This window comes from Ricinus communis, chromosome 4, assembly GCF_019578655.1.
Source record: "Ricinus communis isolate WT05 ecotype wild-type chromosome 4, ASM1957865v1, whole genome shotgun sequence".
NCBI classification, from domain to species: Eukaryota; Viridiplantae; Streptophyta; class Magnoliopsida; order Malpighiales; family Euphorbiaceae; genus Ricinus; species Ricinus communis.
The window spans coordinates 26,553,823-26,577,947 of record NC_063259.1 but is presented as its reverse complement, the minus strand read 5'-3'; the positions used below and the strand labels follow the sequence as shown (position 1 = coordinate 26,577,947).

The following is a 24,125-nucleotide window of genomic DNA, read 5'->3' as shown; positions in this document are numbered from 1 at the left end:
TAAATTAATTTAGTCTTCTTATTATTTTGATTTAACAATATATAATATCTAATAATTTATTTTATATAGATTTAATTTTAAAAATCTAACTGTGTTAGAATTTAAAATTATCAGTATTTTAATTTTGAAAAGCATTATAATTATTATTTTTATATTATATTAACTGATAATATTTATTTCTTAATTACATAATAATTTGTATCTCAAAAATAATGTATTAATTATATTTTAATATTTAATTATATATTTAATTTAATGACAATGTAATAATTAACAATCAAAATAATGTATTAAAATAGCAAAAATCAGGCGATATTAAATAATAAAAATAATTTATTATGTTGATTTACTTGTGTTCACTATCCATTATAGTATATAAAGATATATCTAAATTAATAATATAAAGAGTATATCAAAAATTAAAATATAATCTAATTGAAGTAAATATATTAATATTTATCGTAATTATACTGTTATATATTTTAAAAAGAATTTGAATTTATAATATGATAAATCTAAACTGAATAAAAATGAGTGAAATAATTAATATTTAGGAGGAAACGGGTAAATGAACTAGTAGTTAAAAAATTTTCTGCACGCGAATAAGGGTAGTTTCGTCCATGAATTAATTTTGTAAAACGCGAGAAAGGGAAAGAAATAGTTTTTGCAGGAGAAGAGGCCTACTGTCTTTGTATATCTTAATTTGCTTGAATCTGGTTTTCCTGTGGTTTCAGTTCTCTCCTTGTTTGATTAAAGCTTATGGCGGGCTTTGTAATATTAGTAAGGGCATGGAAACCATGGCAATGCTAAGTTAGGATTTTCAAAAGACATATACGTTAATACTTTATGAGTATGTATTAAAAATGTGGGGCAGTTGGGCATGCTGTTTAAAAATGTTTGAGAAAATGGAATGGAGAGATTTGGTTCTTTAAAGACAATGATATCTGGCTGTTGCCAATCTCGCGATCATGTAAATTCGTTAGTGATTTTAGTAGGATGGTCAAGCAAGGTGGTGGTGCGATTCCCAAAATAGGCTAGCTTGTCCGCTGCTACCTCATCATGTTCTTGATGGGAAAAACAGCCACAAACGGTAAACAAATAAATGCGGAATTAATCTCTGTTTGTCTAAACTTTCCCAACTTGAATGAACCCCGAGGATGCAAACAAATAGGATGTTCTTAATGCAATTAGAACACACACAATATCACTGCTATGCACCAAGATATTGAGCTAAAACAGTAAGCACACAACAACACAAAGACACCGAAATTTTAGCGTGGAAAACCTATAAACTAGGGAAAAACCACGGGACCATTTTGGCCGCTTAAATCCACTATCATCATCAAAGGAGCAATACAAAGTCTTCTCTAGATAATACTAGAGGCATACAAAATCATCATATCCTTGGAAGTAAGCACATCAAGGTGTATGGAATCAAAATAGAGCCAAGATAAGAAATATATCACCAGAAAATTAGCTACTGTCCAGACCAACGAAACCCGACCTCCGGACCTCAAAAACCGATCTCCACCGTCCAAAATATTGGCCCAGATGCTGTGTAGCTGCTGTCAAAAAATCACGACGATCCAACGGTTCAATCTACGGAAAACAGAATTTTTCTGCTGCTGTGTATTCTCCTCTCTTCACCTCTCTCTTTTCTTTTAATATATGAAGTCTTGGTAAAAAAAACCCTAGCCCTAGACGTTTTTATAATAATATGCTCCCAAAATAGAAAGTCTAAATAAGACTTTAATATGCTCAATGGTTGGGCTTTCCTCATGGGTCAAAAAAAACAAAGAAAGAAAAAAAACCCAACAAATCTCCCCCTTTTTGACTTATGAGGAAGAGTTCGCCATACCGGCGATGGAGCAACATACCTTCAACTTTTCCCTTGCTAGAACCTTTGTCAACATATCGGCACCATTATCATCAGTATGAACTTTATCAAGTTCAAATAGTTTATCTTCAAGTGCATCTCTAATCCAATGATACCTCACATCAATATGCTTGGTTCGTTTGTGAAACATAGAATTTTTAGCAAGGTGAATAGTACTTTGATTATCACAAAGAACCACGTGAGCGCTGTTGCACAAAGCCAATCTCTTGCATAAATCTTTTGAGCCATAATAGCTCCTTACACGCCTTGCAGCCATATACTCGGCCCTCGGTGGTGGATAAAACCACACACTTTTGCAGTCTCGATTGCCATGACACAGCTCCCCCTGCAAAAGTCATCAAATATCCAGAAGTGGATTTCATGTTGTCCTTATTTCCTGCCATATCAGAATCAGTATAACCAACAAGTATCGGCTTTCCATTTCCAAATGTTATACCTAATTTGGAAGTACCACGTAGATATCTGAGAATCCACTTCACTGCTTCCCAATGCTTCTTACCTGGATTTGACAGAAAACGACTAACGACACCTACTGCATGAGCAATATCAGGTCGTGTGCACACCATAGCATACATCAAGCTCCCTACAGTTGAGGCATAAGGGACTCTATCCATCTCTTCAATCTTCTTCTCAGAAGATGGACAATCTTTATCTGTCAACCTAAAGTTAGTAGTAAGAGGAGAACTAACCTCTTTAGCTTTATCCATGTTGAATCTGCGAAGCACCTTCTCGATGTATTGCTCCTGTGACATGTGTAGCTTTTTCAAAGCTCTATCTCGAGTGATCTGAATGCCAAGAATATGTTTTGCTGGCCCCAAGTCTTTCATAGCAAAAGACTTGCTCAATTGTATCTTCAGCTGAGTAATTCTTTCTGCATTCTTGCCAACAATTAACATGTCATCAACATATAACAATAAAATGATGAAATCATCATCACCAAACCCTCCTGGAAGAAAACACAATGGTCTAAAGTAGTCTTTCGGTAATTTTGCTCCCCATAACCGACTCAAACTTCTTGTACCACCGCTCTTGGTGCTTCGCTTCAACCCATAAAGACTCTTTTCAAGTCTACACACATAGCCTTCTTTTCCCTTAACCCGAAAACCTTCAGGTTGCTCCATGTAGATTTCTTTATCCAAGTCACCATGAAAAAAGCTGTTTTGACATCCATCCGTTCAACCTCAAGATCAAGGTCAGCCAAACCAAGAACAACACGAATAGATCCCATCTTCACGACCGGAGAGAAAATCTCATCAAAGTCAATACCCTTTCTCCTGACTGAACCCTTTGACCACCAATCTAGCCTTGTACCTAGGTTGTGCGGTGTGCTCTTCGGTCTTCACTTTGTAGACCCACTTGTTCTTCAAAGCTCTCTTGCCTTTAGGCAACTTCACCAACTCAAAAGTATTATTCTCATGTAAGGAATTCATCTCATCTTGCATGGCTTCAACCCACTCCCTTTTGTGCTCATCTTCCATGGCCTCTGCATAACACTCAGGCTCTCCCCCATCGCTGAGTAAGACATACTCATTAGGCCGAAAAACGAGTGGAAGGATGACGATCTCTTGTAGACCGCCTAAGTGGGACAAATGGTGGCACGTCCGTACCGGTATCTCCGAATGAAATTCTTCATCCACCTCCGGCCGTTCGGAGCATCAATATCATCGGTATCATGTTGTTCATCATTCCGAACATCATCGTCAAGAGGTGGTTCTACATGCTGAGGAGGCACTGGATCCAAATCAGTAACATCATCATTATGTTGAGGAACTGTCTCTTTCTTCTCAACATCTTTCAAGGTCCGATCTTCAACAAACACAACATCTCGGCCGAATAAGTTTCTTGTGGACAGGATCATATAATCAGAACCAAACTCATCTTGGCCATAACCCAAGAAAATACATGGTTTTGACTTCACATCAAGCTTTGATCTTTCATCTTTAGGAATGTGCACAAAAGCTTTGCATCCAAAGACCCTTAAGTGACTGTAAGAAACATCTTTGCCACTCCAAACCCTATCGGGTACATCAAAAGACAAAGGAACACAAGGAGTTAGATTAATAACATGTACCACCAGATTCAAAGCTTCTCCCCGAATGAACTTGGCGTACCTGCATGTGACAACAAACATCCGACACGCTCCATCAAAGTTCGCTCATCCGCTCGCTAATCCGCTCAACTGTGGTGTCTTGGGAGGACTCTTTGATGTCGAATACCATGATCTCTACAATAAGCATCAAATGGGCCAATGTATTCACCTCCATTATCCTGTCCGAATACACTTAAGCTTCTTTCCAAATTACCTCTCAACCGAGGCATGAAACCGCTTAAACACTTCAAATACTTGATCTTTAGATTTCAAGGTATAAACCCATACCTTTCCTGGAGTGATCATCAATGAATGTGACAAAGTAGGAGCAACCACCAAGTGTCCTAGTCTTCATAGGACCACAAACATCGAGTGCACCGGATCAAGTATACTCTCCTTCCTAGAAGGAGGATGGCTCTTAAAGGAAACCTTGTTCTGTTTACCTGCCAAACAGTGAGAACACTTCTTTAGATGAATATCATGCACACCCGGTAACACATTTCTCTTCAACAAAAGAGACATCCCTTTTCACTCATGTGACCAAGTCTCTTATGCCATAAATCAGTCATGTCGATTCACCACAAAGATTAACCCTATCCTTGAAGATCTTCGGATGTGTCATGTACAACTTTGAGCATCTTTTACCTCTAGCCACGATCAAAGAACCACAAGTGAGTTTCCATATTCCATTACCAAAGTTGTTGCTGTAACCATCGTCATCAAGTAGGCCCACGGAGATCAAATTAAGTCTCATATCTGGAACATGTTTTACATTATGTAAAACCAACTCTATCCCAGTTGTCAAACTTCAAACAAATATCTCCGATGCCTGCAATCTTTGATAGTCCATTATTACCCATCCTAACATTACCAAAGTTACCTGGAGTATAAGATGAATAAAATCCCTCTGTGATGTTACATGACATGTAGCACCACTATCAACAACCCGTACTCGAATCATCATGTGCAATATTGATCATATCAAGATCGGAACAAATAAGGAACTCATCGGTAGTAATGTTAACTTCAGCATTGCCATTACCATCCTCATCTTTCTTATGGTTCTTTTGATTGTAATCGCTCTTCTTCTTCTCCTTTTCAATTGCCTGCAGAACCGTATTGTGTGCCCTTTTCTACCACAATGATAGCATTCAAAATCAGCAAACTTTCCTTTGGATTTACTTCGATGCTTCCCTTTGTTACCTGGACCTCTACTCTGACTTCTCCCCCTGCTTTCTGTAACTAAGACATCAGAATGTGAAGAGGAACCTTGTGACTTTCTTCTCATCTCTTCATTTAAAACACTGCCTTTAGCTAATTCCATGGTGATAATACCATCTCACTGCAGAGTTGGACAATGATGTCCTAAAAGTTTCCCATGAGTCCGGTAAAGTGCCCAGGAGCCACAAGCCTTGTATCTCATCTTCAAACTTGATACCCATTCCTGCAAGTTGATTTATGATTCCCTGAAAAGAATTCAAATGATCAGTGACAGGAGTTCCATCATGGTATTTCAAGCTCATCATCTGTTTTATTAAGAACAATTTATTGTTTCCGGTCTTTCTAGCATACAACTGTTCAAGCTTGTTCCACAAAGTGCGAGCATGAGTCTCTCCGCTGATATGGTTCAAAACATTATCATCAACCCATTGACGAATATACCCACAAACCTGTCTATGCAAAATATTCCACTCTGCATCTGTTTTACTCTCAGGTTTATCGATTAAACACAGTAAATAATAATCCTTCACATAAAGTAGGTCTTCCATCTTGCCTTTCCAAATATGATAATTAGAACCATTCATATTAATCATCCTACTTGTGTTAGCTTCCATCATTCAAACAAGTTTAACCCAATATAGAAGAACCAGGCTCGATACCAATTTGATGGGAAAAACGTACAAACGGTAAACAAATAAATGCGAATTAATCTCTGTTTGTCTAAACTTTCCCAACTTGAATGAACCCCGAGGATGCAAACAAATAGGATGTTCTTAATGCAATTAGAACACACACAATATCACCGCTATGCACCAAGATATTGAGCTAAAACAGTAAGCACACAACAACACAAAGACACCGAAATTTTAGCGTGGAAAACCTATAAACTAGGGAAAAACCACGGGACCATTTTGGCCGCTTAAATCCACTATCATCATCAAAGGATCAATACAAAGTCTTCTCTAGATAATACTAGAGGCATACAAAATCATCATATCCTTGGAAGTAAGCACATCAAGGTGTATGGAATCAAAATAGAGCCAAGATAAGAAATATATCACCAGAAAATTAGCTACTGTCCAGACCAACGAAACCCGACCTCCGGACCTCAAAAACCAATCTCCACCGTCCAAAATATTGGCCCAGATGCTGTGTAGCTGCTGTCAAAAAATCACGACGATCCAACGGTTCAATCTACGGGAAACGGAACTTTTCTGCTGCTGTGTATTCTCCTCTCTTCACCTCTCTCTTTTCTTTTAATATATGAAGTCTTGGTAAAAAAAACCCTAGCCCTAGACGTTTTTATAATAATATGCTCCCAAAATAGAAAGTCTAAATAAGACTTTAATATGCTCAATGATTGGGCTTTCCTCATGGGTCAAAAAAAACAAAGAAAGAAAAAAAACCCAACAGTTCTTCCATAAAGCAATTGTCTCTCGGGGAAGCGATTCATGGGTTCCTTGTAAAAATTGGATTTAGCAGACTGATAGAGATATACATGAATGCGGAGATATAAAGAACGCTGAACATATTGTCAGTAGAATTCTTGACGAAGAATTAGAGAAAATAGAGTGGTATGGAATGTGATGCTTTTGGGACATGTTTCTAACGAGCATTTGACAATGGCTTTGGAGCTGTTTGCCAAGATATTTAGGCTACTCTACTTTCCTTTTGTGCTTTAGATGTGGTGATCCTGAAACTGGTTCGAAAATTCTCAGACAGTCTCAAAATTATGATTTTTGTCATGTGGAGTTCGGTGATATCAAATTGTCCCAGCATGATAAATCCTGTGAAGCTTTGCAGTTGTCTCATGACTTTATATTGGATTATGGTTTTATGGATTCTGTAACCCTTTTGGCTGCACTTTCAAGCATGTTCATCCTTGGTTCTTGAGCCTGGAGGCGGAGAAATCCCGGATTGGCAGTCAAACCTAGGCTTGATAATTATACTTTTAATGGCTGTGCCCCAGTTGATTTCTATGGAAAATGTGGGGAAGTGGAGTCTGCAAAGATGGTTTTTTTTTTTTTAATTTATTTATTTAGATTATCAACCAGGGATTTGGCGTCATCCAATGCTCTAATATCTGGATATGCTCAAAACTGTGCAGATAAAGCTTTAAGGCATTTCCTGATATGCAGTATGAACAAATCAATCCAATACTGTAACGGTGGCATGGATTCTTTCTGTTTGCTCTCACTTGTCCGTTATAAACCTCTGTAAAAGCTCATTGCTACCTACTAAGGCATTGGTTTGAATTCAAAGTTCTTGTAAGCAATTCCTTATTAAGAGTCTATGCCAATGGGGACATAATTGGACTCCATTTGAGAAAATGCTTGCAGGAAATGAAATATCATGGAATTCGATAATATTAGGTTTTGGAAGCCATGCCGGGAAGGTTGAAATGGGATGGAATTAGTTTAATAGCATGGTTGAAGACTAAAACCTTGAGACTCGACTGGAATAATATACTTGCATGGTTGATCTTTTAGGCCGAGCTAATGAGGCATATAATCTGATCATGGCAATGCCTTATTTTCCAGAAGACTGCATATGGTTCACTTCTTGAATCTTGCAGAAACCATGGCAATGCTAAGTTGGCAAAGGTCGTGGCTCATCACAAAATCTTTTTAGCAGGATCCTAATAATTTTTGGTTGCTGCGTCCTCCTTGCAGATCTATATGAAGAATCAGCGGAATGGAATGAAGTTACTCTAGCTAGATCACAAATTGAATATGCAGGGGGTTGAAAGGAAGCCAGGATGCGGTTGAGTTGAAGTCAATTACAACATTCATGTCTTTATTGTTAGAGATTCCTCAGCAGCAGGAAAAATTTATGCTATAATTAAAAAGTCTAACAATATAAATTGAAAAAAACTGGAAAATATTCATCATTTGCTGTCAGCAAATGTTGTGCCTGATGATGGTCCCGTTTAAAGTGAGCATAATGGTTTGGCGGTATTAGATACAAGCATATAAGTAGAAATTTAGTTGAATCGTGAATTCAGAGTCATTATTCGATACTCTTTCAGTACCAGATTACATGTCTGATTTGTGAGGCCATGAAGGCAACCAGTACAGGAGCTTGACATCTCTTGGAGTCGTGCAGTTTGGTCATTTTGATTCATCTATATAATGTGTAAATGGGATCTATTCCGAGCATTAACATGATATCTTAATTTCAGGTGCGATGGAACTGAGAAAAATCTGACAGAAATGCAGAGTGAAATGGTTGAGGCAAGTCAGTCGAGTTCCATCTCTCTACTTGAAACCTGGAAAAGTAAGGTGAAGTTTAAATGTAATGGAAATGAGAGGAGTTGAGCTGTCAACGGGGTTGGACGATAGGGTGTCAAAACCTGTGGCGTCAACATCCATTTTTAAGTCTAAGGAGGCTAATTGATGCTACTTCACAACCTCTGAAGTATGCTTGTGTTTATTTCCTTATGTAAGTAGCACATTTTCGATTGCTTGCCCAACTGTGACCAGTTGTAATGTCAACTTTCAACTGTGGGGACACTGCCAGCAAGGAATATAACAGATTAGGATACTTGAGCTACTTGGAGCACAAGCTCTCACAAAGACCACAAGAAAACAAGAACATGATGAGGCCAGCTATTCAATGATTTAATACAGATACCTTTCAAGATTTTTCCTGAATATGGAAAATCATCACTTAATTATATGTATACATATATATTTTAATTCTTTTGCTTGGAGGAAAGTTCTTTAATGATGTTTTGTCTTAAGAGATACCTTTAATCATTTCTTTTTAACTCTTTTACTAATGTACGAATATTGTTGTAATTATCAACTCACATGATTATAATGAGAAGAGAAGCCTAGCGTTGAACGTCTATAAGATCAACCTTGTACAAAGAAAAAAGTTGAATCACTCTTTTTCTATAATTGATTCTAATTATTAACTCACATGCTACAGGTTTGGATTATATAATAAATAATGGCTTTGGTAATAACTTAAGAATGACTTGGTTCATATATTTGAAATGATTGTACACAGGTGTCACTGAGTTTGAAAGTTGCAACTCGAACCTTGACAGTACAGGGGCCTCGTCACAGCAGAGGAAATACTGAACCCCAGTTCTATACACAAAAACAAAAGGAGCTCTTAAATGAAATGGCATTTTTGTAAGAAAAGAGAACTACACAGACTTCAATAAATGGATTAGAGCGCAGCTCAAATTTAAAGAAGAAAAAAAAAAAAACAGAAAGTCAAAACTTATCAAAGCACAGTAGAGATGGTTCAAAAGCGGCAGTAAATGTTGAAGAAAAAGAGAACTCAGAACTTTTGCTCAGGATAGATCACTACCAGGGGTTAACATTTCAGTAGTTAGTTGAATAATTGAGATGCAATTAGGACCACTAGTTATCAATAAATCATCCACCAAATGGCAATTAGAATAATTAGTTCACCAAACGCACGACTCCAATAATGGTCAGCAGCAGGCATCATAATTGAACACGGTACAAAATGAATCAATAGAGAGGAGAGGTATCATGGATTGTGAACATTGTAATACAACCAAGAATTTACAGTGATGACTTAGACTTAGACAATAGAATAGCTTTTCATAAATATAAAAATAAAATCATCAGATCAATAACACAACCCAAATCTGCAATAGCAGTTATTTTCTTCAACTTCCCCCCCCCCCCCAACCAAAACAACAATCTGAGCAGAACATCAACCACCTATACCTTTCTTTTCTGTTTCTTTTTTCTTTTTTTTGTCATTTTCTTCTAGGGTCTTAAATTAAATCCTATAATACATCGTATTCAGTTTAAATACATGTGTGTATACATCATCCTTACAATACTGGGATACCAGCTTTGTCTATACTATGAGAATTGGAATCAAGGAGATTCTCAAGTGACCGCCCTTTTCTGCTCCTAACCCTGCCTGCTTCTTTCAATAACTCGGCCAACCTCTTCTTCTCATCATCAACATCTGGATTTGCTGTACCAAGCTTTTCCTCCCTCATCCCAACAACAAGCTCCAAGATCTCAATTGCATCGTCCAACCTGCAACATGTAGCACCTCAACAATTAGGCTCGTGACTGATTTAAACTTCGTTTACAGAGCGATAAAGATGTGTACATGCACGCATGCCCAAATGCATTAATACTTCCCTAAAGTTGCCAGTAATTAGCATCAAATGAAGCAGATAAAGCAAATCAAGACAGTTGTATGCACATAGTTAACTTAACTGTACTACCAATGATGGTTTTCTGCAGACATGTAACAATAAACTTGGTGCAATAATAAACTTTAAATAGATGGATTTGGAAGATGGTACTAAAAGAAATAGGCAGGGGCGCACACCTTCCCATGGCATCATAGGTGCCAGCGAGATTGCTATATACCCCAAGAGTATCAGGGTGATAAGGTCCACATTCTTGCTCCAGAATACTCTTGGCTTCTTCAAACAATTCTGCAGCCTCGTTTATAGAGTAACGCTGCACACAAGCAAGACCCATTTGGTTAAGAGCAATGCCAAAGAAAGCGGATTTCCTCTCTCCACTTGCACGAAGCTTTGAGACTGCGTTCTTGAAAGTGTTGTAAGATTCAGAGTAGTTCCCCAGCATGTAGTACATGACCCCCATTTGGGCTTCAATACCCGCAATTGTGCTCTGCTGACCAGGGGCATCATTGTATATTTTTAATGCCTTCTGTAGCAACTTGATGGCCTGCTCAAGCTCATTCATTGATTCATAGATTGCAGAAACATCAGTCAGACCACTTGCGATTTCCTCTGGAGGGATACCAGGCGCGGGCTTTTCATAAATCCGAAGGGCATTCTCACAGTATGATTTAGAATCCCTTAGCTTCCCAGTTTTGTTATATAAATCCGCCAAGCGTACAAATACTGCAGCCACGGCTGGATGATTCTCTCCTTTTGTGGTCTTAAAAGCTGTGAGTGCCTTTTGATAAGCAAACACAGCCTCATCATACCTAGACAAAGATAAATAAGTATCTCCAATACTACAATCAACAGAAGCAACCTCTGCTTCCTGGCCATTTGCCACCATAGCCATGCTGGCTAAAACAAGATGCTCAAGAGCAGCTTCATGATCTCCCTTTGTCTCACAAATGAGACCCATGAGCCTCCGATCTGCCGCCTCTTCAGGAGAAGCAGGTGCACCATTCTCTCGATGAATGTCTAGAGCCATCTGACAAAGCCTCTTAGCATCATCAAACTGTAAGGCTTGAACATGTGCTTCAGCCAAATACCTACAGGTTTCACCAACTCTGGGATCCGTTTCTCCCAGGACTTGTTTCTGGACTTCCAGCCCTGTTGTGTAACATTTTGTTGAATTCTCAAGCTGGCCCAGCATTGCATAGGTATCACCTAACTGCATGTGACCAGCAAATTTAGCCAGGGCATGCTCTTGGCCTTCCTCAATAACTGGAATCTCAATTGACTGCTCAAGAACAGGAATTGCCTCGTTATACTGGCCTACGCTGCAGTATATTGCGGCCACAACATGCAGACTCATCACTAATTCTAAACTGGGTTTGCCATTTGCACAAATTTCAAATGATTTAGATGCTCGAAGAGCTAACTCAAGAGCTTTCTGAGGATTATCCCCTGAAGAAATTAGATCCCTTGATTGCTTTAGCAAAAATCGTCCCAGATCTGGATTACCCAAACCTGAATCAGAGGAATCCTCAACTCCGTTCTGTAACTTCTTTCCTCCCAATGGAGAATTCCTCCACTTCTTTGTTGATTTGACTCCTCCATTAGCTTTTTTAAAATTCTTATCATTTCGCTTATCAATCGGCGGTTTCTCTGGAGGACTTTTGCTCTTAGGACTCAACTTCGATGAAGCTTCAGAGTCCAATATTATGTGAGAGTCTTTCTTTGACGTGTTTGAAGAAATGGAATTGCTGCTTGCAGATTGGTTCTTGTTCAATTTTCCCGACTTCTTACTCCCAGATGAACTTCCCTTCTTAGAAGAGGAATTACTGTGAGTATCATTTTCTGGCTTGTCTACCTCTTCCTCTTGCATTATCTCGACCTCTCTCATTTCTCCTCCAACAAGATGGCGCAGCTCCGAATCGATCCTAGACTCTTCACCATCAGATCCAAAACTATGCCTTGATGGTGACAGATCAGAACTCTGCATATCACAAACATTCTCATAAAGCTGCTCAATGGAGGTGTCAACCCCACCATGAACACTTGTCTCATCGGCAGCCACCTCATTAACAACCACCTCATCGACAGTCAATTCACCAACAGGCACACCACCAGCAGGAAGATCTACAGAGTTGCTGCAAGGGCTTTGCGGACTCAATGTGCTCCTGGGGGATTTATTTGACATTGCATTTTCTTTAATGGGTACAGAATTGTCATTCATTTCATTCACTATTGCTTCCTCATTATTTCCATCCATGACAATACCAGGCATGTTTCTGCACCAGAATTAAAACACGTCGAATTCCAGTGAATTATCTGCAGGCAAAACAGTTCATATATCAAACAGTGGCCAAAGCAAGCATCAAGATCCAATAACATAAAGAAAACACACCAACCAATACACATAACTCAACATCATTAAAGAACAATTGAAAAGCAAAAAACATCAGCCATAACATAAAAAAAAAATTCAATCTTTATTTTCTTTGCTAACTTTCTATTTGTTAATCATACTTTCCCTGTTTTGTCTGAAAAAACATAACCATACATCAAGTAACAACCGAAAAAGTCTCAAAGCTTCCTTATTGGATCTTTCCAAAATCAACAAAAGTAAACCACATAATAATTCACCAACAACTAAACATGCCAATAGCAGATATCAACACAATCCAAGGAAAAACAGCACAAACCCTCAAATAATAAAACTGCCACACACCAAAAGAAATAAGAATCTGAGCTAATAAAGGGCAAAAGAATTGCAGTTGACCTGTCAAAATGATTCAACAACAGATATAAAAGGGTCACAATATAAAACAAGAAGAATGAGGATATTAAAAGCACTGAATACCTTAAGAAACAGCCATGAAAGGAGAAACCAATGTGAAATGCTAGCTAGGTCATAAACAACAATAAGATAAAAAGATAGAGATATTTTCAAGGTATTACATGTGTGTGTAATATATGCACAGAAAAATCCCACTTTTGGATTGTGTGTATATATAAGCAACAGAGCCAAGGAGGGAGATAAAAAATAAAATTAACAAAAATGTTTCTGTAAAAAGGGTAAGGCTAAAATGGGAATTTGAAGGCACAAAGCATATCTAAAGGCCAAAATAGAAAAAAGAAAGAAATTGGCAGAGGTGGAATGTCAACAGCGCGAGAGTACTGGCCCTGCCCTGGCCTGCAACTGCCAATCTGTTTTCTGTCTGTACTTTTATCTTCTTTCTTTCTTTCTCTCTCTTTTTTCTTCCTGTTTAACCGGGTTTTCGCCACGTGGCAGTGGTAAAACTTAGGCAATACTCGAAAAGACAATTTGACCCTCCAACTCATTGGCCAATGAGGTATGTATTCTTGATGTCATTGATGGGTTTATTGACTTTTGACTTTGGGTGGCGCCGTGGTGGAATGGAATGTAAGGTGTTGCATATGGAGATGGGAGTCACTTTCATGAAGTTTACCTGCCGCCTCTGATCCTTAATATCTAAGCACGTAAGGTTAGTGAGTATCCATCTATTAAATGTTTTCTTTTTGTCTCACCCAAGTTTTCTTTATGCTATTCAAGAAATTGTGTTTAAACAATTATATATAACAATCTATCAATTTATTAAATACATAATACATCTAACTAAATCTAATCTTATTAGCTTGCGCCTTAACTGGTAAACAGGAACTGTAAAATTAGAAACTTTTTTGTTGCTGGTTAGTCTAATCTGATGCTTATATTAATGGATTTGTACTGTATGCAGGGTTATTGGAATCTTAAAGTGTTGAAGAGATATTTCAACAGCTCGCACCATAAGCAATGATTTTCGGTGGATGAATTGAGCGAGGCATTTAACCTTACTTTTTATAAGGTACTAGTAACCTTCATTTGCGTTACCTGATTATTGGAGATATATTTTGCATCCTGAATATGGGAATTTTAGCACAATAACCTAGAATTTATATGAGCATTAAAGAAGAAGAGAAAGAGAAATGGCCTATTCTGTTGTTCTTCTGTGGGCTAGTAATTGCAGCAAATAGCTCACAACGTTTATGTGAAGGTTGGCTAGCAGAGACCCTCCGCCCTAAGCAAAAAAAATCCCTACCCGCGGCTCAATCTTTCTTCCTGCATTTATTTAAATGCAGCTATGGCACGTGAATCAGTTATTGCAGATTATCCATATCAAGAATGTAATTGTCACTTTCCTGCTAATGACGATTTTCTCTTTTAAAAGTGTCATATTATATTGAGAAAAATTTAAAGAAGCAATTTCTGTTGTTTGATTATGTTTCCTCTTTTGTTTTTTCTTTTCTTTTAGGTTCGATTTACAATATGAAAATAATAAACTGCTACAATATTAGTGAATTAGAAAGGAAAAAAACCAACCTCAAATTACTACAAGTTATACTAATGCCTCTTTATTTCATGTTTCACATAAAGAAAAAAAGAAAAAAAGGAAAGAGAGCTGATTTCCAAGCTGGCTTGACAAAAGGTTCACTGATAACAAATTAAAGAACCAACAAACAGTCAGAGTCAGAGAGGATTATGAATGTAATGATAATAGAGAATATTAATAGCAATTATTGAGGGCATACGAAAGGAAAAGATGATACTTAATTTAATATAATATATAACCAGTTGGTGGTTTTAGAAGCTTTTTAAGATGCCAAAACCAAGATGATGAGTACTGTAAAGATGCATAGCTTTTGTATAAATTAATCAGCCCAAGAGACCTTGCAATCCTCAAAGCTGGACTGATGTAGGTATCCAATGATGCATTGGTACTTAAAAAACAGATATGCTCAATCCATAAATTATTACTTAAAAGTATTGTATATACTTTCTCTTCCCAAGTGGGTCTGAAAAATAATGCTTCACACGTACGTTCCATTCTGCAAGGAGGACAGCAAAAGGCACTCGTGGGCAACACCTATATTATGTTTACATTATGTATTGAGCTCATGCACCATTTGATATATACATCATGTTCATGAATCCCCTAATATCTGATAGTTAATTTAGGCCATCCATTTCTTGGTTATTGCTAATGGGCCTCCAATAGGGTTACATGGCAAATCGTCTGAGCAGACTGCCATTCCATTATCTGCAGGGACAGGCAAAAGAAGATCTTTGGCTTCACTTGTGTCAAAGCTTTCTTCTCAAAGTTTGGTTCTGAAGCTTTTGCAGTTTTAGTGGCTTTCAATCTGGAAAGAGGTATGATCATTCATGATTTTGGATATTCTGGACCATATCTTTCAAGCAAGAGAAAGGCTTTCTCTATTCCCTCAGGTTTCCATAGATTATGTTTGTAAAGGCAACAATAAACAGCAAGATGGCTGGCAGCTAATATGTTAAAGGGAAATCTTCCCTTTACTTGGTTGTCTTGTGTTCCAAATTATTTGGATCAGCTTTTATCAGTTGATCCTTTTAATATTTACCAAAAGAAGAAAAGAAAAGAAAAGGAATTGTATACTCAACCATTTAAGTCAAATATTAAAAGACTTCAGAAGATGGGATACAAATACAACTTTTTGGTTCTCACTTGTGACTTGTGAGGGACATAAATATAATCAAATGACAGTCTCATAAACTTCATTTTCCTCTTTCTCAAATTGCATAAAGAGGGAAGCAAGTGTACATAGAAAGACAAGGTAAGGTACCTGAGCATCAGAGTACCAAATATAAGGAACTGCTTTTGTTCCAATATATTCTTATGCGAGAGAAGGTGATCAAGAAAGCAAAGCAAAGGCCACAGACAAACGAAACTACTACTCATAATTGGACATACAAACCTACACAAGAAAAAGAATATGATACACTTGACTTAGCAACACGCCCAGTTGAAGAAGAGATTCTATGCTTTTACAGAACTATAACAATTCCCTGCCCTACATATTGGGAAGCAACGCAAAATAGAATGTCCGGAGTGAGGTTTGTAATTTGAGAAAAATTCCGGATCCTGCTCAAGGGACTCTGTATAAATCTCCAAAATTGCAACTATCTCATCAAAATGCGGACGTTTGTCCGGATTGCTTGACCAGCATCGATTGATAAGATGACTAAATGCCGGTGGACATGCAGGGGGTAATGGTGGCCTTGCATTCTGCAGAAAACCAGGAATATCATACAGAAGAACTTGATGAACTCTAGTACAAAAATACTTTGCATTGCTTTATCTCTCAGGAAAAAGTAGAATCTTTTTAAAGTCTTGTCTTTTAACAAATTCGATGTATATCCTCAGTTCAACTGCTTAATTTACCAGATATGGAAACAAGAATCCACAACAAACCCAATGGTTGAGAAGAGGAGCATTATAATTTTAGAGCACTATGCAGCCATCATTGGTAGCATACATCAGTTTTTCCATTTTCTAGAGCTTGCTTAAACACATTTATTTGCAGATCATGAGTGGTGAAATGTGAAAAGTGGAAATGTAAAATCCAATCGCCTACCTATTTTTGGACAAGAACAGATAGTGGGATGTTAAATTCAGTGAATGGATGTGCACACATGTATGAACAAGGAAGATAGATCATTTGGATTGAAATTTGTTATATGACTGCGCATAAAATGCTCTGAACTTTCAAAATCAGAAGTGTCAATTAGGATTTAGACCATCAAATACTTCTTTGCTTTACCAGAGCACCGAAGAGATGGCCAAGGCAGCAGAGTCCCAAATGTGATGGCCACAAACACGGGGATGGGCACATGTGAGCAAATAGTGCTCATAATGCTCAATCATGTGAGGAAGATTTTGAGTTGGTAGATAAATCTAGAAGACTCAAGATTTGCAGGTTGAAATCATTACAGATTAGTTTGCGCATTGTGGTTATTGCAGTAATTGTTGCAGTTATTTGTTCTCTACAGCTTAAGTGCTTAAATCTTTCCTACTGTAAGTCACCGTTGAATGCAAGTCTCAAATGCAATATGTAACTGAATTTTGCTGTCTCTGCACACATAAAATAATATGCATGTCCCAATAATATACATACTACTTAGCAGCTATATGACAGTTAACAGTTTTAAGCTGCCATGACCAGATGACAATAGAAATGCATGATTAACAGTGCAAAACAAATTACAAGTTCCAGAGATTCTATTGTCAATGAACTATCAGTGCTTTCACCCAGATAGAAGGATAATATTCTCAAATGACCTCTCCAGGTAAACAGAACGTAATATACCAATTATTAGCCTAACAGACACATGGCTCTATTTAGTTTAAAACCTACATGACCCCATTTAGTTTAAACCTCCCCAACAATCTTTGTCGGTATGAGGTCCATTATCACCGTAAGTGCCTATAATATTAATTTGGCATGCATAATCTGTATGACATTGAATGCATTATTGAGATCGAAAAACATCACCGTAACATCTCAAAGGCACAGAAGGTGTCCAATTAATATGTGCCTAAAATTTATAGTTCAGGATCCTTGTAATATCCTAAAAAAACGCAAATATAAGAAAATTAAATCCCAAAAATTAAATAAAATATACATAAAAACTCATACAGACCGTGCATTTTAGCTTAAACAGTCATTTTTTGGTCTTCCCTATCAAGAATTTTGCTGTCTTGATAACTCAGTTTACTTTCTTCTACTTGTCCTCAAACTATTCAAACTGAAAAAGGGAACAATATTGTTTGATAAATTTAAAGCAACAAAAATTATGCAATTTTATCAATAGAAGTGCATGACTTAAAATTTCTAGAGATACCTAGAAGTTCATTTCTTAAATGTTATTTGTTAGTTTGGCCATGAAATCTTTCTATCAAACTTCAGTTTGTAAGAATTTGAAAGTTCTTCTCAAGTTAAATTGTTTAAAATCAGTATAGGAAGTTCTTCTCAAGTCAAATTGTTTAAAATCATTATTTAGTGACAGTTTCAGCATGCAACAAGTTCTTTCATCTATGACAACTCACTGTTATATCAAACATCAATTGCCCAGTGGGTAGATTTGCTCCGTTGTACTCCCAGTTAATTTTTTGCCCCTCGTTTATGCTTTCAATAAAACTTTCAGGATCTGGTCTCCGTTATTCACGTAAGCATTAAAAGGAAATCCAATCAAGTATTTCACTGAGCAACCACAAAGGCGATAGGACATATCCTACTGAGTTACATGCATGCATAAGTGGACTAGGTGCAATTCACATTACTGTAGAATAACCAACTTCCGTTGAAAATTATTAAAAGAAAAATACCACAGCAGAAAGTCAGAGACTTTACCTTTTGACAGACAGCAAATGCAGCCTGTTCTGGAGTCATGTTGTCAAATGGTGTCAATGCAGTTAAAAGCTCCCAGAGCACTATGCCAAAGCTGTAAACATCAACCTTCTTTGTGTGATGTTTCTCTTTGATCATTTCAGGAGCCATCCAACGGTATGTACCTGTGAATCCCTTTGCACTACCACACTGAGATTCTAAGCACGAGATGCCAAAATCAGCTACTTTGACACACATATCTTCTCCAAGCAGTAAATTTTCTGATTTAAGATCCCTATGAAGTATTCCTTGGGAATGAAGATACTGCATCCCACGTGCAATGTCAATAGCTAATTTCAGAACTAGGTTAAGTGGAACAGAATGTGGCTCTTGCTGATGGAGATATTTTCTCAATGAGCCCCCAGCCAAATACTCAGTGATTATACAATACACAGGAGTCTTCTTGCAAGCTGCAACAAACTGAATGAAGAAAGTCAAAAGGAAAGAGAAAAACTTGAAGTTTAAGTATGTATAATATGCCCACTTAGCAATAGCAACGCATCTCCTATCTCCATAGGGCACTATGTAAATCAGCATACTAATCTATTAACAGTAGCATTTCTCATAGAATTAAACTCTTTGACCGAGGACTCCCCCAGACCCACACATACAAGTATATTTCCCTTAACGATCTTTTTTAATGTTGAGTTGAGCTAAGGTCTTCTTTTATTGCTGTCTCCTAACTCATCAATCTGGAAAAGATTAGAAACACTTTTGCCATCATAATTTCTGATAACATCTAGAACTTTCAGTTTCATTTATTTCTAACAAAATTAATTTGAAATTTTGAATAAATAGTCAATGTGTGTTTGTGTGTGTGTATTTATTTATTTGTACAAGTAAATTGCCCTTAACACTCTTTAAGTCATTAGTCCTGAGTTGAGGCAACGCTTCTTTTATTGCTGTCCCCTAACTTACAAATCTGGAAAAGATAACAAAGACACAACTTGCCATCATAATTTTGGTAAGATCTATACCTTACAGGATCATTTGGTTCTAAGAAAATTAATTTAAATATATAGTCACTTTGGCACTATGTTACAAATGCCAAAGAAAGCACTATTACATGTTACTAAATGCAAAAGGTAAGTAGTGCAAATCAAAAAATACCAGATAGATAACTACTGCTAGATTAGGTACATGACTAGGAACCTACTTTGAAGCCCTTCTACCTGAAGCAAACATCTACTTATCGCCATTATCGGAAAAGTATGGTAGAATTCTTGGTAATATATATCAAATCCTAGAATCTGTAACTCCCGTTTGTTATTTAAAGGGAAACCAGAAAGTTGAGGAAATCTCACAACTCCTGAAGTAAATTTGTTCTATGCTACCTGAGGAGGAAGACCAAGGAAGCAAGAATAATAAATAATGCACATGGGTAATATGTCATTGATATACCTAATATGCAAGATTGCAATAAATGTCTATCAGAGCAGTTTGGCAAACTTGAATCAGAAATATGTTAGAATCACTAAAAGGCAGAACAATGCATCCATCATAGAACAAAAAAAAAGTGTGGTTCCCCAACTCTGAATAGATCATCAATATAAGAATGTTGCTTTCATATGGATTTGCAGTTTTATGAACCTCATAAGTAATTGGACTGCCCTTTCAAAGGGGTTAAATTATTAACATCTTACACTACCAATCACAAGCTCTAATTAGCACCAAGCTCCATAGGGAATTACCAATATCTTACTTTTCTCAAATTCTAAACAACAAAACAATAAGAACCAAATACCATATAGACATGTACTATAACATAAAGCAAGAACACAACAACATGCCTTTAAAGAAACATAACTTACAGTGATGATATTAGGATGGCTTAACCGAAAAAGCAAAGCCACCTCCGAAGTGAACTGCTTCTCAAGCATAGCAGCCAAATCCTCATCCTCTTCAGGCTGGCTAACAATCTTAATTGCAACATCTCTCTGCTTATATATCCCTCTATAAATCCTACTATGTCTCCCTGATGCAAATTTGTTACCAATAAACAACTGGGACATATCAGCACTCCATTCTATCTCTCCCTCGCCTTTAATCTCAGCCCCAGATGACACCAAATACTTAGACCAAGAAACCGCTCTCTTGTATTCTCCAAGTGAAAGCCTCCTCCCTGATCTGCCATTGTTAGAGATTTGCTTAAACCAGTAAAGATTCTTCATGGGTCTGAACCAACCAGCTTCAACAAAATCATCAAATATTTGATCTCAGTACCCTGTAGAGACCAGCCAATGTAGAAACCACAAAAGTCACTAAAATTAAGAGTTCAAAATCTACTTGAACGTGACCCAAGAAGTAAAAAATCTGAACTTCCAAGCATTGAAATGGTGTCTCCTATATCTACATTTCTAAAATAGTCATAATTCCTAAATTCAAAGTTTCAAACAATGAAGAACAAACTAAAAATTACAACATAAATTGCTCTAATCAGCCATTTATAAATTGAATTCTCGTACTTGAAAACAAATTTGAAAACAGAAAAACTGTTTTTTCATATCAAATTCAAGCCAGCAAACAAAATCAAAAGAATATCTTTGCTAGTAATATTACCACTATAGAAAGATTAGTGATTCTCTGGATAAGAAAACAACCCTTTTAAAATCCCAAATCTTTAGCTCAAAACCAGACAAAAAGAGACGTAATGAACAGAAAAAGTTATCACATTTGTTTTTATTTTTAAAGGAAAAATGGCTCAAAAGACACAAGCTTTTGATCTTTTCATACATTAAAACTATGCCATAGTGAGTGGGTTCTTGAGGAAGATTAGAACTTTGCTAAGATTAAAGAGAGAGGGAGAGAGAGAGGAGAAAGTCGGTTGGGTTGTGTAAATACTGTTGGTGTCGTTGTTATTGTTGAGTTCTGGTGCGTGTGTGTGTGTGTGTGCAGGCAGTAGAGAGCATATGCAAAGAGCTGGCGGTTCTCTCTCTCTCACACACACTGCAATTGAAAATTTATTAAAAATAATATAAATAAAAATCCATTGCTGATTCATATAAGGGATTCAGAAGTGTTATAACATTCATAACGTGCGAAGATCCACTTCTGAGGAGACAAGGAGGGTCTTCTTGTGATGGTGACATCTGCCCATCTCTTTCATTATTTATCCTTCTTTTTCTTATTTATTTTCAACTTTGTCATTCCTTTTATGTGCCTTTTCATTTTGCTTTCTGTTGGTCTCCATTGACAAGCCTATCCTCTTCCTGCTTTCTTTATCACCAACTTACCCTTACATCAGGACTCCAACATGAATCCCTTTTCTTTTCTAAGGTGACTAAGCTACTCAAATTATTTATATCTGGACTATATACATATAGCATATAAGAGAAATGTATCTTTTATAGTGTCTTCTTATGATTCTGAAGATGATTCACTGCTAATTTAGATCATTATTTTATCTTTTGCTGATGTGTTGAAAGTAAATTAGATTAAGATATAAATTTAAAATAATCCATTTTTTCATTTAAGAGATGCATTTGAAACTAAAGACTACAAATACACATAATTTAATAGTATTGTTTTGCACATTCTATTATTAAAATAATAAAACTTCTAATAAATATATAATTTTTACGATCTGATTGGAAAGTATTATGTTTAGATAATGTAAGACAAAATCTATATAATTTGAATGTAACTAATTAAGTTCAGCTGAATATCTTTTAGCTTTTTCTATAAATAAATAAATAAAGATGATTGATTGGTTATAGGAGGGAGGTTAGTTCGGTAAAAAGGGGCGGACAAGGAGGAAAGGGCAGATAGGTAATTAAGAAAAAGGAGAGAGGGTTGTGTTGCTACGGGCAGTGAGGCGTTACAACTTACATAACAGAAACTCAAACGGAAAAACGGAGAGAGAGAGAGAGAGAGAGAGAGAGAGAGAGGGAAAAGGTAGGTGCGGATGAGTGGGACCCAGCAAAACAGCAGAGAGAGAGAGAGAGAGTGGTATCCGTGGGATGCATTCGGACAAAGCCGTATGGTATGGTCCTCTTCCGTATACGGTCACCTTTTTATCTCTCTCTCTCTCTCCATCGATATTCGCAAACCATTGTAATTAATAAAATGGTTCAATTACTATTACCCCCTTCAGGTTATATAAAACCTAGTGGTAGATCCCTCCTATTTTAATAAGCCTAATTGCTAAATAAATTATATATTTTAAATTTGTTTTCAGATTTCACATGTAGAATTTATTTTTTCTAATTTTGACAATTTGACATTAATTTTAAGTTTAACTTCCGATGGAATTATTAGCTAAGATTTATTCATGTAGTTATAATCTCTCTGATAATAATAATAAAAAATTCAGTTAGCATTAGAATTATTAATTCATTTCATAATCAAACACAACATTATTTAAGTAAATAAATAAATAATAATATATTTTTTTAATATTTTATTCATATTTATTAGAGTTTAGAAGAAAATTTAATAATCTGACTTTTTTTTTTTACCGTTTGTTATAATTATTGAAAACATTTCAAATTCTAAATTTTAGAATTTTAAATATAAATGATAAAAAAGAAAAAAACTTTTTGAAGTATTTAGGGATGAATTAGTGATTTTAATTTTTCTTTTATTAATTAACTCTTATAATTAAATTGACTAATAACAAAATATAACAAAGGAGAACTTTAATTATATGAGTTCTCATAATTATTTCTGAAAGTGATTTTGGTGTAACCACTAGAGGGTTCTTATTTATATGAGTTTTGTAGTAATTCACCCTGAATAAAAGAAAAGAAAAGAAAAACAAAAGCGAAAGCGAAAGAGAGACAAAAGATTCTTAATCACATGATTAATTAGATTTAGAAGTGAAAATAATGAAATGGGGAAATAGAACGTAAATGCAAAAGCTGCTGTGTTTTGTTGATGATGGTGTTGTTATTAGGAGATAAAAAGAAGGCCCACAGATAGTGGAGAACGAGTGGCAGAAGTAGCACCACCACAGGCAGTGTTCGGGTGATTGCCTAGAGCCAACCAGCCATGACTGGCTGGGTTAGGGCTGGCATCTCCTACCTTTGTCTTTATAGCCGGCAACTCTTTAGACACACTCGGTTTTAGGTCTCCTTATTGTCTCCTTTTGCTTTTCATCCCCTCCACATCTATAGCTACCTCATCTTCTTTCCATATCCTCTCTCTCTCTCTCTCTCTCTTTCTCTTTTGGGTTCCAAATGTGCCTCAAATATTTATTTACTTCCTGCTTCTGTAATTTTCAATCTTTGCAATGAGTAACTGTATTTTCAAGTGCTGGGTTTATTTAACATAATCTGTATGAGTTAATACATGCTTCCCGATCTTTTTTTTTTATTTTTAATTTAGTCATTAATTTGTGGGATTATTTCTGTTTTTTTTATACATGTTTATTTTGATATTTAAACTTGAAATAAACAATATTTTAAAATACTAACTCACCTCTTACACATGAAAAATAATGAAAACTTACATTTTTAAGAACCTTAGCTTTGATCACCATACCAATACCAATATATCTCGTTGAAAAGGTAGTGTTA

At 36.4% G+C, this 24,125-nt stretch overlaps 2 protein-coding genes, 1 long non-coding RNA gene and 1 pseudogene across 3 annotated transcripts; 2 read left to right on the top strand and 2 right to left on the bottom strand.

Annotated features, from left to right (window-relative positions):
* The first annotated feature begins 255 nt into the window (after positions 1–255).
* LOC125369871 lies at positions 256–9,040 on the top strand (annotated as a pseudogene).
* A 653-nt stretch (positions 9,041–9,693) lies between these two features.
* On the bottom strand, positions 9,694–12,634 carry LOC8289014 (protein KINESIN LIGHT CHAIN-RELATED 3). Its single transcript, XM_002511361.4, has 2 exons — positions 10,545–12,634; positions 9,694–10,243 (listed from the first exon to the last, which is right to left on the bottom strand). Exons 1-2 carry the CDS (start codon positions 12,632–12,634, stop codon positions 10,030–10,032), a joined length of 2,304 nt encoding a protein of 767 aa, XP_002511407.1. The 3' UTR covers positions 9,694–10,029.
* A 1,047-nt stretch (positions 12,635–13,681) lies between these two features.
* LOC125369952 lies at positions 13,682–14,631 on the top strand. Its single transcript, XR_007215677.1, has 2 exons — positions 13,682–13,856; positions 14,109–14,631. It is a non-coding gene; the product is annotated as an uncharacterized LOC125369952 (long non-coding RNA).
* Positions 14,632–15,912: 1,281 nt separating this feature from the next.
* Positions 15,913–21,656, bottom strand: LOC8289015 (serine/threonine/tyrosine-protein kinase HT1). Its single transcript, XM_002511362.4, has 3 exons — positions 20,421–21,656; positions 18,574–19,029; positions 15,913–16,448 (listed from the first exon to the last, which is right to left on the bottom strand). Exons 1-3 carry the CDS (start codon positions 20,778–20,780, stop codon positions 16,200–16,202), a joined length of 1,065 nt encoding a protein of 354 aa, XP_002511408.1. The 5' UTR covers positions 20,781–21,656; the 3' UTR covers positions 15,913–16,199.
* Positions 21,657–24,125: the final 2,469 nt, after the last annotated feature.

What these genes read in the sequence shown, in the direction of transcription:
- LOC8289014 (XM_002511361.4), bottom strand. Translation starts at nt 12,634, where the DNA reads ATGCCTGGTATTGTCATGGATGGAAATAATGAGGAAGCAATAGTGAAT. An exon ending in ACCTATGATGCCATGGGAAG is followed by an intron (nt 10,244 to 10,544) that starts GTGTGCGCCCCT and finishes TACATGTTGCAG; the next exon opens with GTTGGACGATGCAATTGAGA.
- LOC8289015 (XM_002511362.4), bottom strand. Translation starts at nt 20,780, where the DNA reads ATGAAGAATCTTTACTGGTTTAAGCAAATCTCTAACAATGGCAGATCA. An exon ending in GCCATCCTAATATCATCACT is followed by an intron (nt 19,030 to 20,420) that starts GTAAGTTATGTT and finishes TTCTTCATTCAG; the next exon opens with TTTGTTGCAGCTTGCAAGAA. An exon ending in CATTTGCTGTCTGTCAAAAG is followed by an intron (nt 16,449 to 18,573) that starts GTAAAGTCTCTG and finishes GGTTTTCTGCAG; the next exon opens with AATGCAAGGCCACCATTACC.